The 18,478-nt window shown below is 36.4% G+C and overlaps 1 protein-coding gene across 2 annotated transcripts; it reads right to left on the reverse strand.

Moving 5' to 3' along the window:
- Positions 1-781: 781 nt before the first annotated feature.
- On the reverse strand, positions 782-18,264 carry LOC127976955 (importin-8). 2 transcript variants are annotated; one of them, XM_052581555.1, is made up of 25 exons: positions 18,063-18,264; positions 16,775-16,856; positions 16,474-16,630; positions 16,240-16,398; positions 15,426-15,582; positions 15,257-15,346; positions 15,078-15,172; positions 14,331-14,415; positions 14,089-14,223; positions 13,914-14,013; positions 11,909-11,985; positions 11,476-11,592; positions 11,296-11,385; positions 9,882-10,047; positions 9,408-9,568; positions 9,201-9,326; positions 8,308-8,374; positions 7,744-7,869; positions 7,423-7,520; positions 7,229-7,324; positions 4,735-4,955; positions 4,032-4,237; positions 2,807-3,031; positions 1,749-1,878; positions 782-1,457 (listed from the first exon to the last, which is right to left on the reverse strand). In XM_052581555.1, coding segments are annotated over exons 1-25 (3,051 nt in total). In that variant the 5' UTR covers positions 18,147-18,264; the 3' UTR covers positions 782-1,456. The 2 variants fall into 2 exon arrangements, with proteins under 2 accessions (XP_052437515.1, XP_052437510.1); XM_052581550.1 differs by having other exon boundaries at positions 8,299-8,374.
- Between the last annotated feature and the right edge of the window lie 214 nt (positions 18,265-18,478).

Below are 18,478 nucleotides of genomic sequence, written 5' to 3' on the forward strand. Positions count from 1 at the left end.
CTGTCAGTATCATATTATTTATATTGTGCATAAATTTAATAGTGCATAATTTGCAACCATAAATCATGTTAATATCTGAAGTACTGAATATAAAATATTTTCATGTACATTTACTCATTTAGCAGATTTGTGTTTTGAATTCATGTAGTTGGAACAAGAATATATACATATATCTACACACACACACACACACACACACACACACACACACACACACACACCTATATACACACATTATATACAGTCACACACACACACATAAAAAAAATGCCCTAAGATGTAAAAAAAAAAAAAAAAAAAATTCATACAAAAAAACATGAAAAGTTCAATTTAAAATATAAATATTATAAATTATTAATATCTAAATTATTAATATTATATATATATATATATATATATATATATATATATATATATATATATATATATATATTATGTGTGTGTATGTGACCATATATATATATATATATATATATATATATATATATATATATATATATATATATATATATATATATATATATATATATATATATATATATATATATTTTTTTTTTAAATGTGCACAATTTTCTGTCTGAAAAACTGTCTCTCAAAAATATCTAAATGGTACTTAGATTTCATTTTCTATATATAATTTCTATAAATTCTATTTTGAAATTGGGGTGAAATATTATTCGGCTAAATATGCTAAATAAAACGATACACAAATAGATGATCAAGCTACTGCATAACCACACACACACACACACACACACATACAAAAAAACCATACAAATGCTTAGTGCTATATTAACATTTATGATTTAAGTTAGTTCTGAAAACTGACTGTTACAAAAACAAACTCTGAAACATATAAACATATGACAGCTATAAACATCGTCCTTCTGACATCTAGCCAGTGCACATGATCTGTTTGGGCAGAAAAATGCCTACGAATCTCTGAAGGCACTGACCAACACAACAAATCCCTCCATCTGTGCGGTGTCCGTCTGTCTCTCTCTGGCTTGCCTTGACATGTCTCACCTCACTGCCTTGCTCAAGTTTCTTAATCACTCACTGCAAACGGAGGAGAGACTGAGAGAAACAGAATATACAACATTCACTTACTCGTTCATACACACACCTGTCAGCACACATGTGCAAACACCCACAATTCTGTACAGATGTGCAGACACACACACATACACACACACGCACACACACACACACAGCTTCAGGGAAGGTGACCCAGAGTAACCTCTTCGACCTCACTGGAGCCTTTCTGACTAGTTTTGACAATGTTTCAGTGTTCCTGTTAAGAATCATGGACCTGAAGAGCTTGCTTTGGGTCTCCATCTTGACCGAGATGTCTCTAGTATCCAGAGTTCAGGCTGTTTTCAGTGTCAGAATTCTGTACAGATCCAAATCCAAGGTGTCAGGTTTCTCAAACCTGCCTCAGAACAACTGGAACATCTCTACAGGGAGATGATGAAACAATCTAGCATTATTTCAAGTGTTTGAAGTAGCAACAGCAGTCATCAGACAGATAAATAATGTAAATGTTAAATGTGCAAGATTGGCGACAAATGTTCTGTGTCGCTGAGTCTTATCATAATGTTACCGTTTTTTTATTTTAAACAGTGTCAATCGTACACATTGTTTCAGATAACGTCCCGCCCATTTGAGAGCTTTATAAATCATATACAGAGGCAGAACCTTTAGACGAGACTGGAATGGTCTTGAAAAGGTCACACATACACACTTACCAGAGGCCTTTGAGTCCTGCGCTCCTCCTCTGCTGGGCAAGGTTATAGATCTCCTGCAGCTGTTTCCTCTGGTCTTCACTCAGAGGAGATGTGAGCGACTGATACCAGCCTGCATCTGAACTCTGAACACCTGCAACAGGAAGTGGTTCCAATTACTGGTGCTATACTTGTGGGAAATTGCTGAACATCAATTTTTTCGCAATGTACAAATAAATTAATAATAATAATTATAAAAACATTATCCAATAAACAATATATATATAAAAAAATAAGCTAAAGAATAAAAAAGAAAATAAAGGAGGATATTTTATCTTGCAACATGCTATATCCAAAATGTATTTGTTAAATAAATAATGACTTATAAAATTATTATACATGCAATTTTAATGACCAAGTTAATTAACAAACTATGTGGAATATTTTTATTAGGACCATTCCAGTTGATGAAATGATAAGCAGGAAAAAAAGTGTTTTATTATTATTTTATCTGAACACCAAATAAAAAATATTTAATCCATGGATAGATAAATAAATAAACAAAAAATATTTAAATAAATATTCAATATTGATATTGAGCAAAGACAAACAAAAAAAATGAGCACTGAACATTTTTGACTTTTGGGGAGTTGACATTTCCTGCTGTGTGACATGCTATACACAAATTGTTATTATTAATTAAATATTTATTATGACTGCAATTTTCTTTGATGAAGTTAAGTAAGAAACTACATTAAAAAATTAGGAATTAAAAAAAAAATGTTTACAACATTACATGACTATTTCAAATTAACTAGAGTTAAAAATGGTGAAAAACCTACTGTAATAAATGTTAACCTAAAATTTTGTTGTTGATTAAAATAAGTCTATGGACATATCCATAAACCACTCATTTATTTAATATTCATCTATATGGAGCAGGATTTTGGACAAATGAGATTTCACTGTGGGTGGGGCTGTTCTACGCAAAAAGTGTGACATATCTTATATCTGTAATAAATGTATTATGTAAATGCACATGTCTGGTATATTACGGAGTTAAAAAATAAAATTGTGCATACGGAGCAGGGATGCGGTGAAGAACTGATATTCATCCTCTCCATTGTCATAGTCCAGTGGTGTACTGTACTCCTCTAATGGGGTCCCCTCCAGACCTTCGTCATCCCAATATTCATCATCATCCTCATCATCATCATCATCTTCATCATCATTCCCAGTGGGAGCGCCGGACGACTGCAGGGCCACCCCTTTCTGACCGACCTCATCCTCGTCGCTAGGAATCTCCTCTGGAAAACAGAATTTCCAAACTCAGTGTTGTAAATTTCCTGAACAGGAGGGGTTTGGTGACGGAATCTCACACTACCTCTCTACCACTGGTATGAAGCTAAAAATATTATATGTGAGTAAATTATGACAGAATGTTTGGGTGAACTTTCCCTTTAAGGCTAGTTTTCAGAGAATATTTCTTAAATTAAGGTCATCATTTCTTGATTTAAGCATACACTTCTCACTAAATTTGGTTAGAATTATGCTTGAACGCAATACTGCATAGTTGTCTCAACTAGGCATACTGGAAACATGCAAGCTGGCATGCAGCTGATGGCTGGGTCTCATTATAGTATCAATAAATCCATAACTCCAACAGTATGATGCTGTCAGAATTCAGGTCAGGGGTGTAGGTTCGTGAAGATCTATTCAATTGGTTTGATTGCTTGAGATGCCTAAAGGTTCAGAATCATGTTAAACTAACACGCACAATACGTTCATCACCCATGTCTCCAGGGCCCTGTTAGTGATACAATCGGTTCTCAGTCGTCTGTAAACCCTGATGACTAAAGACCAACCTGAAGCTATATATGCCAGAAATAGTACTTCCTGTGCAGGGATCAAGTTTACCTGGGGTGAAGCAAGATAAGGACTTGAGGAAACTGTGAGATTAATATAACCATACAGACCACCAAAAACAGCAACAAGCATAGATCTCAACAGGTCACTGCGTAAAGACCTAATTACATTCTAACTTGCAATTTTATGCATAATTAAGCATTTTTGGTTCCCCTAAAAGTCATTTATTGCACTACTCAGTGTTTCATACATAAAAACATGTTTCTGAAAGACAATTTTCTACTCTTCTGTGACCCTTCTTTAATTATAGCGATTTCTATGGTACCTGCTTTATGTAAATTAGGTCATGCATATATAGAAGTCTTAAAGGTACAGACACTAAACACTTCACAAGTGAATTGTTTGGGAGTTTCTCTCCTGTAATGTCACACACAATCTCACCATTCTCTTCCTCCTCTGAGCCTGGAGCTCTGGAGAACTGCTCCGGTTTGTTGAGCACTCGGGAGGCGTAGATGTGCTTTAAACCCAGGAAGAGGAGGAGGATGGAGGGAACGATCTGCCCTGCAACTTCCTCCAGGACCGCAGGGCGGCTGGGCAGCTCCATCAGAACACTGAGCCCAATGATGCACATCTTACGATCATGAAGTCTGGGGACCACAACAATAAAGCAACAGCAAGCAATCATATATTAATAAAAAAAAAATCAAAGAGAGAACAAAAAAGATGGCAGTGACACTCTTTAACAAGAACTGGAAAACAATACAAATGGCTGTACATCAGAATTGAATTGTACCATGAATTTGAATGTTCCATCTCTTATTGAGTGTTAAAATGCTCATTTATAAGTCATCAGACGGCAGTTATTATTTAAAACTATATATCCAGTAGTCATTTAAATATCTTTAAATATCATTCTATTTTTTCAAATTCTAAATTCTAATTCAGTTCACTAAACTTTGGAATTCAACAGAAATTTTAAACCGTTCCAAACGTTAGTTTTAAGCAGAGTTCATCTCTGTCAGGAGCAGCTGCCACATTAGCATAAATCCAGATAAATGTGTTTAATCTAAACCAGTCTCCGTTAATAAAGTGCAAGTGCCATTCTGAACCAAATAAAAGGTATTTCCTGTAAAAACAGCCTTACCCTAAGAAGAACTCGGTGTCGTTCATCCATTGGTTGATGAACTGCGCTGTGATTGGCTCGGGGCTGTGTGGGAAGCGGATGTTCTCCAGTGTGTGTATGAGTTGGGTGGGGTTGTAGTACAGAGCTGCGATCACTACTTGTAGACACATGGTGCGGAGCTCGCTGGACTTCACACCTCGTGTTAACCGCTCCAACACCGCCTCCACAAACAGAGGGATACACTAAAAAACATCCACAGGCACCAAAATTCAATGTTACATTAATGTGCATGTTTGATATTGCTCATTAAACCAACAATACACACCATTAATTAATCAACTGTCAACTTATAAAGCATCGTGACCAGGGTTTTTATCGTTCATTTAATTATCATTACTTACAAAACTGTATTATATATATATATATATATATATATATATATATATACAGTTTTGTTCAAAATAATAGCAGTACAATGTGACTAACCAGAATAATCAAGGTTTTTAGTATATTTTTTATTGCTACGTGGCAAACAAGTTACCAGTAGGTTCAGTAGATTGTCAGAAAACAAACAAGACCCAGCATTCATGATATGCACGCTCTTAAGGCTGTGCAATTGGGCAATTAGTTGAAAGGGGTGTGTTCAAAAAAATAGCAGTGTCTACCTTTGACTGTACAAACTCAAAACTATTTTGTACAAACATTTTTTTTTTCTGGGATTTAGCAATCCTGTGAATCACTAAACTAATATTTAGTTGTACGACCACAGTTTTTTAAAACTGCTTGACATCTGTGTGGCATGGAGTCAACCAACTTGTGGCACCTCTCAGCTGTTATTCCACTCCATGATTCTTTAACAACATTCCACAATTAATTCACATTTCTTGGTTTTGCTTCAGAAACAGAATTTTTGATATCACCCCACAAGTTCTCAATTGGATTAAGGTCTGGAGATTGGGCTGGCCACTCCATAACATTAATTTTGTTGGTTTGGAACCAAGACTTTGCCCGTTTACTAGTGTGTTTTGGGTCATTGTCTTGTTGAAACAACCATTTCAAGGGCATGTCCTCTTCAGCATAGGGCAACATGACCTCTTCAAGTATTTTAACATATGCAAACTGATCCATGATCCCTGGTATGCGATAAATAGGCCCAACACCATAGTAGGAGAAACATGCCCATATCATGATGCTTGCACCTCCATGCTTCACTGTCTTCACTGTGTACTGTGGCTTGAATTCAGAGTTTGGGGGTCGTCTCACAAACTGCCTGTGGCCCTTGGACCCAAAAAGAACAATTTTACTCTCATCAGTCCACAAAATGTTCCTCCATTTCTCTTTAGGCCAGTTGATGTGTTCTTTGGCAAATTGTAACCTCTTCTGCACATGCCTTTTTTTTAACAGAGGGACTTTGCGGGGGATTCTTGAAAATAGATTAGCTTCACACAGACGTCTTCTAACTGTCACAGTACTTACAGGTAACTCCAGACTGTCTTTGATCATCCTGGAGGTGATCATTGGCTGAGCCTTTGCCATTCTGGTTATTCTTCTATCCATTTTGATGGTTGTCTTCCGTTTTCTTCCACGTCTCTCTGGTTTTGCTCTCCATTTTAAGGCATTGGAGATCATTTTAGCTGAACAGCCTATCATTTTTTGCACCTCTTTATAGGTTTTCCCCTCTCTAATCAACTTTTTAATCAAAGTACGCTGTTCTTCTGAACAATGTCTTGAACGACCCATTTCCTCAGCTTTCAAATGCATGTTCAACAAGTGTTGGCTTCATCCTTAAATAGGGGCCACCTGATTCACACCTGTTTCTTCACAAAATTGATGACCTCAGTGATTGAATGCCACACTGCTATTTTTTTGAACACACCCCTTTCAACTAATTCAACTAATTGCCCAATTGCACAGCCTTAAGAGCGTGCATATCATGAATGCTGGGTCTCATTTGTTTTCTGAGAATCTACTGAACCTACTGGTAACTTGTTTGCCACGTAGCAATAAAAAAATATACGAAAAACCTTGATTATTCTGGTTAGTCACATTGTACTGCTATTATTTTGAACAATACTGTATATAGTAAACATGAATAATAAATAATAGTTTTTTTGACACAAACATTTTTAATAATATATATTACATGAAAAAGTAAAACAACATTTTTTTTTTATGTTGCCTTGGCAATAAACTGAAATTAATTTAAATTGCAATAAAAATATAAATAAACATACTTAAACTGAATTAAAACTAAAATAAAAAATTCAAATGACATAATAAATAACAGAATTGCAATAATAGAAGAGAAAGACTAATACAAACTAATAAAATAAAAATAAACTACTAAAAATGAAAGTACAATTTTAAATATCACTGAAAAGCTAATTTAAAATATTAATAAAAAATACATTGGTACATCAAAAAATACACAAATAACACTGGTCCGGACACACATAATTAATATGACAAAACGCACCTAAACTTACAGATATATACCAACCCACACACAACTCACCTGGTCAATGCCGCGTCCACGGCACTGTAATATAATGACCTCTAGAAGTTTGGCAGCATGGCATTCTGTGTCTTCCCCAGCATCACTCGTAAGGACCTGGGGGGTGAGAGGTCAAAAGGTCAAATGCTTATGGAAGAATGACAGTAAATGCACTTTAAATGGAAACATTTAATAGAGGAAATGCATATTAAGACCTTTTTGCACATGGTGTAAATGACCTCCAGGTATTTGGGGTCTGACAGCAGCATATTTGTGTCCACGGTAACATAATTGTGCAAGAGGGGCATCATATCTACATCAACAGGGTAATACATCACATCATTAACCAAGTACTCAATATCGCCACAATCATTTTCAAAAGACTCTCATAAACACGCACATCCATCAACTTAACGACTCTTTCAACCTAGTTCAAACATGACATGATTTATAGTTTAAGGTGGAGCAGAGAGATCGAGTCAGAGCTTGGCTCTCGGCTGCGTTTCTGTTATCTGAGCTACATGCTTGTCTGAGACCTGTGAAATAATCAAAGCAGTCATGCTGGAAGACGTTGTACAGGACCCCCAACAGCTGCCACATCTGAGGGGAGATGGAATAACAGGTGAGTCCAAACGCCAGCGACAAGATCTCCTCATAAAACTCTGAAAAAGACAGAGAGAACGTAAGTGATCGCTTCTAAAACAGAGACGGGATGTTTTGTGGACAGTCAGAAATCGCTGAATGATATTTGCATTACATATTTAAAAAGTACTGATATTGAAATTTTTATTCCAAGCTCCACCATGTGGTCAATTGTTGCAGTTATTTTGTAAGAGGTGTTCAAACTGACAGATTTGATTACTGGAGTTTCTACTGTCTTCACTCCCATTGGTAGTTGAGTGGTAGAGCATCTCATTGCTATATTTGCATAAACTCACACTAAGTTCACATTTTTTCGCCAACTCTGATTGAAAGCTTTGCTTTGTCACTGCAAATTGCTATCAGTGTGAATGCATCTTTATGGGGATGTCTTTAAACGTAACAATTATTAATGCAAAAATCCATGATAAATAATCTTGTCACACACACACCTGCCATACCTATGATGGGTTTCTGGAGGACGAGACCAATCACCTGCAGGCATATTACCTCCAGCTGTTGACTGATCTAAGATCGATAGAAACAGAGAAAGAGAGGGGGGAAATATATCAACCTTATTTCTGTTTTCAGAAACATAAAAAAAGAGACTGTTCACCCAAACATGATCATTCTGATCAGCCCAGTTCAGACCAGTTTTGTGACCTGGATATTCATATTAATTTTATAAGATTTGAGTGAAAAGAACAATTTGTTTATGAATCTGACATTTCAGTCCATTCCAAAAAAAAAGGGGGACAAAAAATGCATAACTTTTGTATAATTAATTATGAAACATGTGCAACAATTTTACATACAATTTTCTCCACCAACAATTAATCAAATGCAGAACTCTTGATTGTTTTTTTTGTTTTGTTTTATACTTAAGTAAAAATAAAATAAAATAAAAAAATGTGCAAGCCGATATACAAGTAATGAACATAATCATTTAAAAGTTTGGGGTCAATAAGATTATTCAATTGTTTTTGAAAGAAGTCTCTTATGCTCAAAGTCTGCATTTATTTGATCAAAAATACAGTATAAACAATAATATTGTGAAATATTATTACAGTTCAAAATAACTGTTTTCTACATTTTTAAAATGTCATTTATTTCTGTAAAGGCAAAGCATCATAACTCCAGCCTTCAGTGCCACATGATCCTTCAGAAATCATTTTAATAACAGCATTTATTTGAAACAGTAACATTACCGTATAAATGTTATTAATGTCTTTGCTGTCACTTCCTACTAACTAAATACATTGATCAATCCACTCTGAATACAAGTCAGAAAAACAGGCGTGTATTCTTCTCATGCTAAAAATTCATGAGAAAGGCCTTAAGCACGTGTGCAAACCTCTTTCCGGTCCCCCATGACTGTGAGGATGGTGTCTATGGTGCTGAGGATACCCAGAGCCATCACAGTCTTATCTTCACTTTCCTCGTATTCTTCACTCTGGAGAATCTTGCTGAAGATCTCCGCCTGTGCACGACAACCTCTTTTAGCATTAAACCCTGTCATTACTTAATGCAAAACTTAGAAGACAGTTTAAGAGTGCAGTACCAGGTTCTGCGTCATATCCACCGCAATGCCGGCCACTTCCTCGCTGTATTCACAGATCATCTTCTGAATGACGCTGGTGAGGTCATCGTTCTCCGTTTCTTTGATGATGTGCAGCAGCTCCTGCATCACAGGCTTGATGAAGGGCCGGATGTAGACCTTAGCTGCACTCAAACAACACACAACAGGTGGAAAGAGGGAAGGATTATGTAAGTACTGGACAGGCAGACAGCAGACTTTCATTAAAACAGGTTAATCCGCTCGTCTCTTAAACCGATTACAGAGAGTAAACCAATTTAATTTAGTAAAACTAATCTGATGCTTATTAAGTGCATTAGCATTCTGCATTTAGTTCTCAAATGAAAGTAGACGTATATACATAATATTTTCATTATGTTTTAGTTTGAACAAAACCTACATATTTTTTATTTATTGCAGCTCCTTTTATTTATTTTTTATTTTTGTGTGGCTTCAGACCTTGTTCCTGGTTCCTGACCAGCATCTGCAGTGCAATGGCCGCCTCCACTTTGACCGGCATCTCCTTGTCATCCACCAGGTTCTGTTTGACCAGCTCCACAGCGTTCCTCAGGACCAGCTCGTTGTGGAACTTCAGAGGACTGAAGGAGTGCAGCACCCAGCATGCCTGCACACACACCGCAGAAAGACCAGAATTAAGACTCCATGGAAACCAGTGTTGCTTTGAAGGACCCTTGACAGATGCAGTTTTGATAGCCAAAAGCATACTCTGAAATTCTACTAGTCGTGGGTTGTTTGAGTGTACAGTTGGTCATGTCCACCAGAAATGGACAATGAGCACAGACGATTAATACAGTAAATGAGAGATAGTAGACAAAAAAATCATGCTAATTAACAATTTCAATTGCGCAAAATCTCAGAAAAGTTCTCAGAAAAACAAGACAGGAAAATCACAGCAGGCAATTTGACAATATTTGTCTTGGAATTTATTGTTGGAGATTTTGTTAAGAATGCAGTGCTTTGATGAACATAACAGCGCCACTTTAGAGGGTTGAATTTATGGACACAATTCCTCTGAGATGGTTTTATGATACTGACAGCTAGTCTAATAGTTAGTTATCATGCCATCAAGATCTTTTTAACTCAATTCAAATTCAATTCAAATTTATTTGTATAGCGCTTTTCACAATACACATCGTTTCAAAGCAGCTTTACAGAAAACGCATGTGTCTACATTACAATTTAGAGGGATCTGTTATCAGAAGTGAATGTATCCAACTAATGTTCATTTAACAAATGAACAGTTCAAGGTAATAGAATCCTACAATTTTAATTAAGAAAACTTTAAATGTAAAGAAATCTCAATAACTGACTAGTCATTGTTTAAATGATTAGTTGACCAACCGACAATCATTTTTCATCAACATTTTTGTTAAATTAAATAAAATAAATACGATAATATATTAAATAAAATAAATTAAAATTAGAAATGTTAACTGAAATAAGTTTAAGTACTAACATTACCAAATGAGCTAAAACTGAAATAAAAACTAAAACCATTTAGGTAAAAAAAAAAAAAAAAAAAAAATATATATATAATAATAATAATAATATATATATATATATATATATATATATATATATATATATATATATATATATATATATATATATATATATATATATATATATATATATATATAAAAATGTTAAAAGCATATAATAAATTTACTAAAACAAAAAACTAAAATAAACTCAAAAGAAAAATATATATATTTGAAAAAAAATAAAAAGTTCTAAAACTAATAATAGTATATATATAATATTAAAAAACACTGATCCCTACTAAATAGTTTCAGTAACTTTTAATAATTTCATCTGGCAGTTAAACGGTTGGCAGTAAACACTCACTCACCCGGGCCCTTAAGTAGCCAAGATTAGAGTTGAGCAGAGGAAACACGTAGTTTTGTAACATGAGCTCCATCTGGTCCCTGTACACCCGCTTCTGCAGGAAGACAAGGAAAAGCAGAAACACTAATGCAGAAAGCCTATAGTTAAATTGGGAACAGAGAAGATCTTGTGTATTAAATGTAACCTTTTGCAAGGGTTGAGCCAAGGCACCGATCACATGCAGCGCCCCATCCTTCCTTCGGGGGTCAGTGTTGGGGTCCATGAGGATCTGATGGCAAAACTCCATCATATGAGGCAAGACCTGACAAAGACACGGAAAGGATGAGAGGACGAACTCACAGTCAATGGGAGATGCCATTTACCCCTAAAAATGTGAAATTAAATCATATGTGAATGTGTGACCTCTGTTCATTTTTGCAGAAAACAGCACCTGCAATAAAATACTTGAGGTTACTTCACGCTTAATCCTTCCCTTGAAACTGCTTCCTTTCAGTATCTCTAGCAAGTAACTCTGATCAGATCTAAAGGCGTTTTGTGGGAAGTCTGGCGGGGGTCTTTGGAATGTTAAATGTAAACAAGAGCTCTGGAGTTAAAGAGCGGTCTGAGGGTGGACTCACCTCCTTCCTCTTCCTGGCTGCTGTACATAACAGAGTCTGAGCGGCCGTGGCGGGGGACACATGATCGTCATACATATCTACAGCAGAACACAAACGAGGAACCACACAGATCAGCCAATCACGTCATTACGCAATCAAAAACCACAGGTCCTATTCCTGAATTCACTGACAGGAAATTAAACTGCTTGCAAGCAGGAATTAAAGCTGCAGTATGTAACTTTTGTAAAAATATATTTTTTACATATTTCTTAAACCTGTCATTATGTCCTGACAGTAGAATATGAGACAGATGATCTGTGAAAAAAATCAAGCTCCTCTGGCTCCTCCAGTGCTCCTATTGCCATTTGCAGAAAGTCATGCGCTCCCGGTAAAAAACAACCAATCAGAGCTGCGGTCCGTAACTTTGTTTGTGTTCAAAATGTAGAAAAATGTATATAATAAGTGAGTACACCATGAATCCATTTTCCAAACCGTGTTTTTAGCTTGTCCTGAATCACTAGGGTGCACCTATAATAAGTGTTTATATTCGGACTATTTTAGATTGCTTCGGGGGTACCACGGCGGAGTAACCCAGTACCTTTGTGATTCTTCATAGACATAAACAGAGAGAAGTAGTTCCGGCTACGATGTTCTTCCGCAAGACGCAAGCAGTTCTGTTTATTAACCGCTAGAGCGTCAAAAGTTCCCTACCGCAGCTTTAATATATGATTTTGTAATAATGCTATTAAGGTTTTTAAATCAGAAACTAGGGGTGTCCATGGTTAACCGGTTAACCGATTAACCGTTAAAAATTGCGTAACCGAGTGAAACATTTTGCTCGGTTAAGTGACGTCAATGGCGTGCATTGAATTTAGTTGTAATACATTTTTGCACCACCAGAGACCGCCAGAGCGCTCCCAGACATTTGTAATGTCCACAAGAAGAAGTCATTTTTCTAATATGAAGCGGGCAAAAAAAAGTACAGCGTTGGAGCACTTTAAAATTGAGAGTGACGGGGCAAAATGCAAGTATTGCAATACAGTGCTTAGATATACTTCAAGTACAACCTCGTTGTTGTAATCTCAACAGCCAACACCCGGGCATCATTAGGCCGGTCAGGACTCACTCGATGCGTGGCGATGAGCGAAAGCATCTCAGCTGCGTGGCGATGAGCGAAAGCATCTCAGCTGCGTGGCGTGTATGTTTTTAATTCGGCTCCCATGTTAACAGGTTAGAGCTTGCCGACTGCCTGCGTGAGACGCGCGGCTCGACGCGTGCATGCTAGAAATAGAACTGACGCCTTGTTGGAAGCGTTTCCAGAAATATAATAGGAAAATGTTTATATGTCATTTTGTACACAAATACATATTAATTCATGACATTTTGATATTTGAAAGTCTATAGGTTGACATAAATTCAGATATAAATGTAATTAAAAAAAATAATTATCGATTTTCAAATATTGTACCTGTCACACATATCATAGTCATAGCCTTAGCGAGGCGGCCGCGGAGCCTGCTTGTTACCTTCGCCTAAACACGGAAAGTTACATAACCATTACTAGAGCCTGTTCCTTTATAACATAGCCAAAGGTCGGTGTATATTTGCTTTATACATTTTAGGCTTATTCTCAAATACAGATTGTGTTAGTGGGCGGGATTATTAGGTAGTTTTAATAGGACAATTTGACCGGAGAGATTAAATTTTGTCGGACATTTCTTTTTTTTTTTTTTTTTGGCCAATGTCTGGAAATTACCGGACAACGGAAACCCTGGCGCACACTATGGTTAACCGATTATTAACCGCTAAGGGCCTCGGTTAACGGTTAATGAAAAACTTGAAAACGTGCAGCCCTATCAGAAACACTATTAAAACATCTCTCTCATATTCATAAAATTGACAATATGTGAAATTAGTAAAATGACACTGTCAGAGAACTTAACGCCCAAAAAAGCACAATAAGGAAGCTTTACAAAGCGACAAGGAGAAAAACAATATTAAAAAAATATGAACCAAGCACACTGACTGAATTTCATGCGGATGTACTCGTACGGATCTTCCTGCCATAGTCTTTCATCTTCATCTTTATAGCACATCAGAGGAAACACCACCTCCTGAGTTATAGTCTGCAGAGACAGAGATATTAAGCTGTATGTGATATTAAGCAAGTCATGTGATGCTGTGTCTCAGCTGCTTCCCACCTGCATGTGTGGTTTCATCTGTTTCCATGTGAGTGAGTGCGAGACGCCCTGAGTCATGTAGCTCAGAGCCTGCTGCAGGACACGAGGACTCACGAACTGTCTCTGTCTGTGCTGCTCGATCACTTTTAACAAGACCTGCAGGGAACAACAGGATCAGCAATCATGGTACATCACTGTAGCATGGTACCACAATAACATAATCATTTATTTTATTTTTTTTACACTACAAATGTTACTCATACCTGCTGGATTCCTACGGAATAAGTCTTCAAGAAAAAGTCAGCAAACTCAACATATTCTTTTGTTACATTTCCTGGACTGCCATATCTGTGAACAGAAAATCAGCACCAATCAATTAATATTATAATATAATATAATAATTCCAAGTTATTGTAATCAAAATATACAAAATATAATATAGTATTTCCAAGTTATTATGATCAAAATATACTAATTACAACATAATATATATATAAAAAAATATATTTATTTATTTATTTCTTTTTAGTTCAAGTTATTGTGATCAAAATATAATACACCAATCAGCACAAATCAATTAACATTATAATATAATATAATTCCAAGTTATTGTGATTAAAAAATTATATAATCATATAGAAATATACAATTAATGTGCAAAATATAATAAAATATAATACTTTCAAGTTTTTGTGATCAAAATATACCTCTAATATACAAATATAACACACAAAAATATTCCAATTATGTAATTAATCATACAAAAATATATATAATATAATATAATATAATATAATATAATATAATATAATATTCCAAGTTATTGTGGTTTAAAAATGACTGTAAATAATCCTAGAAAATATACAAATAATATATAAGAAATAATATCAAGTTATATCGGTTTTTAAGTCTGCCATTGTGAAAAGTGAATTTCCTATCAGGGGTTCAATGAAGTTCTTTCTATTTTAAGTGACCAGAATTGATGCTTGTGATCTGGCTTGTTTAATCACCTCTCAAACATCCTCGTGATGATGTGCAGAGCCCATTTCTTGCATTTCCACCAGATCAGTTCTGGTCGATCGTCCTCATCAGCTTCTAGAGTTTCCTGAAAATCATCCGACAAAGAGTCATAAAATCATATTTACCAATAAGATCTTAAGTGTGAGGGAAAAATGCTTCACAAACGTACTGCTGGGACGTCCCGATCCACAACTGTCCGCAGGATCTCCATCCAGTGGGTCATGATGGCGTTACTGATCAACTGTAGTGGAAGGGAATACTGCGGATACAAACAGGGTCTCAGTACTGACCTGTCGGGAATAACCTGATAACCAAATGACACAAATGCTCACACACACCTGGACAAGTGCATGGAAAATCTTTAGGATTTGCTTCTGGATCAGAACTGAGATGAAGGTGGCATCAGACAGGAGTTGAGTGATGAGTTGCTGGATCCGTGGTAAGAAGATCTGCATTGCAGCCAACAGGGGGTCCCTCTCCTCAGCCTTCTTAAACCTGACCACCACAGAACCAACATGATCAACTTTCATCCATATTTAAATCAACTCTCTCATAGACCTTTAAAGGACTAGTTCACACAGAACTTAACATTTTTGGACAATTTCCGGCCAACCAAATGTGTTTGTTTCGTCATCCGAACAGATTAAGAGCATCAATTGCTCATTAGTGGATGCTCTGCAGTGAATGGGTGCCGTCAGAATGAGAGTCCAAACAGCTGATAAAAACATCACAATAATCCACAAGTAATCTACACGACTCTAGTCCATCAAAGTGAAAAAGCTACGTATTTGTAATGAACAAAAACCATCATTAAATCAAACTGTTGCTTCATGCTAAAATATGAGCCCTAGATCCATAATATTGTTATGTCCAGTGAAAAATGTTGTCTCACCTGAATCAGGGGAGAAATATGCACAGATCAAGTGTCAAGAAAACAGTTCAAAACAAATATGTTGGTGAATTTTGAAGTTTGAGGACAACTGAGAATGGAGGAAGAATTATTATGGATTAATATTTTGACTGTACATTTTTTGGGTGAACTATTCCTTTAACCCAAAGCTGATTGGAGGATGACAATTATGACACGACTAAACTGTGAAATATCCCAGGTTGGGACCTTTAAGAGAGACAAAAACCTTGTGGTTGACTCACTCATAGTTTTTGACGAGTTGGTAGAGAGCGAGCAGACTCCCGTACCAGCTCCCACTGTTCTGTGACTGCAGGTACAGATTAATTTTGTCCACTACGCCCGTCCACCGTCCAGGAAAGTCGTGTTTTATTATGGCACGCAAACATACTGTCAACTGAGCCCTGCCAACCGACAAAAAAAGTCATTTTTTAAACAATAACACCTGCAAAAATGCCATACTTGCACAACTGACTCACCTTATGGACTCTGGACAGCGAATGATGGCCTCCACCATGTTTTCTCGGATCTGTCCACGATCGTTTTCATGAATGTTGAAGGGAAACACCACCTCCCCCAGAGTGGGCTCTCGGTCCTGCCAGTACTGACTCACCATGTTCTTCAGGTAGATGGCAGCTAGAGGAAGAATATAATGACTAACAGTGAAGGGAAAGATCTCAATCCAGAATGATTCACTAGGGTCATTCAGATTCAGAACCAGTCGTTTTCTAAAAGTATAAAGAGCATCAAAAAACTGTATGAAAAGGGAGAAGCTCTCACCTGCCTGTCGCACAGGAAACTCCACCTGGTCGGATACAATGATCTGCAGCAGAGTTGGGGCGAAGTTGATGATCTTGTAAGACTGAAAACAAAAACAAAAATATATATAATTCAAGAGGCTGATGACTTGATTTTTTTGTAAACATTAGCAATCTGCGATCCTAAATGGTTTATCTGAACTCAAGCGTCACTGTTCTCAGTGGTCATCAACTGGATTTCTTCAGGAGTGAGATTAAGTGGCGACCCAATGTAGCTCTATAATTGTTACATTATCACACAAAATTGTTTTTTTTTCATGCTACCTGTATCCAGTCATTCAGAATGGCTGAAATAGCATATAGTGAGAAAAAATCATTAAATTCTCTTCATAACAACTGATTGGATGTAAAATGTAATGCAATGAACTGAAATAATGAATCTAATTCATTAAAAAAGAAATTTGATGCTTTTTGTATGCAGGCACATCAGCTCTCCCAAACACATATGAGTTTACCTAGAAGAGAAACTGGGTTTGCATCGAGCTCTTTGTGCAGATTGCACCGAATTGCATCAGTGGTCTGCAACTGTGATTTACATGAAGCAGAATCAGGACACCATGAAAAATGTCAAACGCAGTATAACACCTGTTCTTATGTTGCTGCTGTTCATAATGTATATATAATCCTACATTGCTCTGTTCATAATGTACATATAATCCCTACATAACATTCCTATTTATAGTCTATATATACTCTGCTCAATACTGTATATAGCAACTACACTGTACAGTCTGTAAATCTTCACTTACTCTGTACTTACATGTATATAAAACACTATATTCTTGCACTTCTGGTTAGATGCTAACTGCATTTCATTAGCTCTGTACTTGTCTTGTACTCTGCATAATGACAATAAAGTTGAATCTAATCTAAATCAACTCTGTAGTAGTGCACATTCCACATCATTCATTGGGGTATTATGGGATTTTCTCTCTCTCTGGCATCAAGACTAACGTTAAACCAGATCAGATCTTAGAATAAAGAACAGGACGCAAATATGATCTTAAATAGTTATTTGTTGCACACTGATGCTTTGATGCGTATTAACTAGTTTACCTTATACATACAAAATCAACCATCTAAATAGTAAACAAAGATACCATTTTAACCGTTTAAACATTATCCTGCCTTATGCATTAAAAACAGGCCCTGATTTAGCATATTTATTCACTGAAACCATCTCTGCTCTTCTGGTGCTTATGTTTCCTTGAGAAACATCAAACTTCTCTAACGTTAGATGGTTCACCGACCTGGTTGAGTTCATTCTCAGCCGCTAGCCGTAGATTCGGGTCTATGGTGCCCTTCAGAGCCTGTATGATTCGATTGGGATCCATTAGGCCCGATGAGATGGATTAATTTGAATAAATTTTGGACTATCGGACAGATGTGCGGACAATCGGACGTCTCGGAACTTGCAAGCAGCCCTGCCCCAGTCTGCCAACAAGCAACTGTCAGCGTCGCAAAAAAACAGAGCCCAAGCGAAACGTTTACGGCAGAAGCTGGCATGACAACTGACGCTCACGCAAAAAATGAAAGGGACATTTATAAATATATTCAGTACAGACCAAAAGTTTTAGAAACATTACTATTTTTAATGTTTTTGAAAGAAGTTTATTCTGCTCATCAAGCCTGCATTTATTAGATCAAAAATACTAGAATTTTCAGC

The sequence above is a fragment of the Carassius gibelio genome, chromosome A4 (genome assembly GCF_023724105.1).
Source record: "Carassius gibelio isolate Cgi1373 ecotype wild population from Czech Republic chromosome A4, carGib1.2-hapl.c, whole genome shotgun sequence".
Classification (NCBI taxonomy): Eukaryota; Metazoa; Chordata; class Actinopteri; order Cypriniformes; family Cyprinidae; genus Carassius; species Carassius gibelio.

What these genes read in the sequence shown, in the direction of transcription:
- LOC127976955 (XM_052581550.1), bottom strand. Translation starts at nt 18,146, where the DNA reads ATGGATCCCAATCGAATCATACAGGCTCTGAAGGGCACCATAGACCCG. An exon ending in TGGCTCAACCCTTGCAAAAG is followed by an intron (nt 11,386 to 11,475) that starts GTTACATTTAAT and finishes GTCTTCCTGCAG; the next exon opens with AAGCGGGTGTACAGGGACCA. An exon ending in CTCAGAGGAGGAAGAGAATG is followed by an intron (nt 3,032 to 4,031) that starts GTGAGATTGTGT and finishes TCTGTTTTCCAG; the next exon opens with AGGAGATTCCTAGCGACGAG.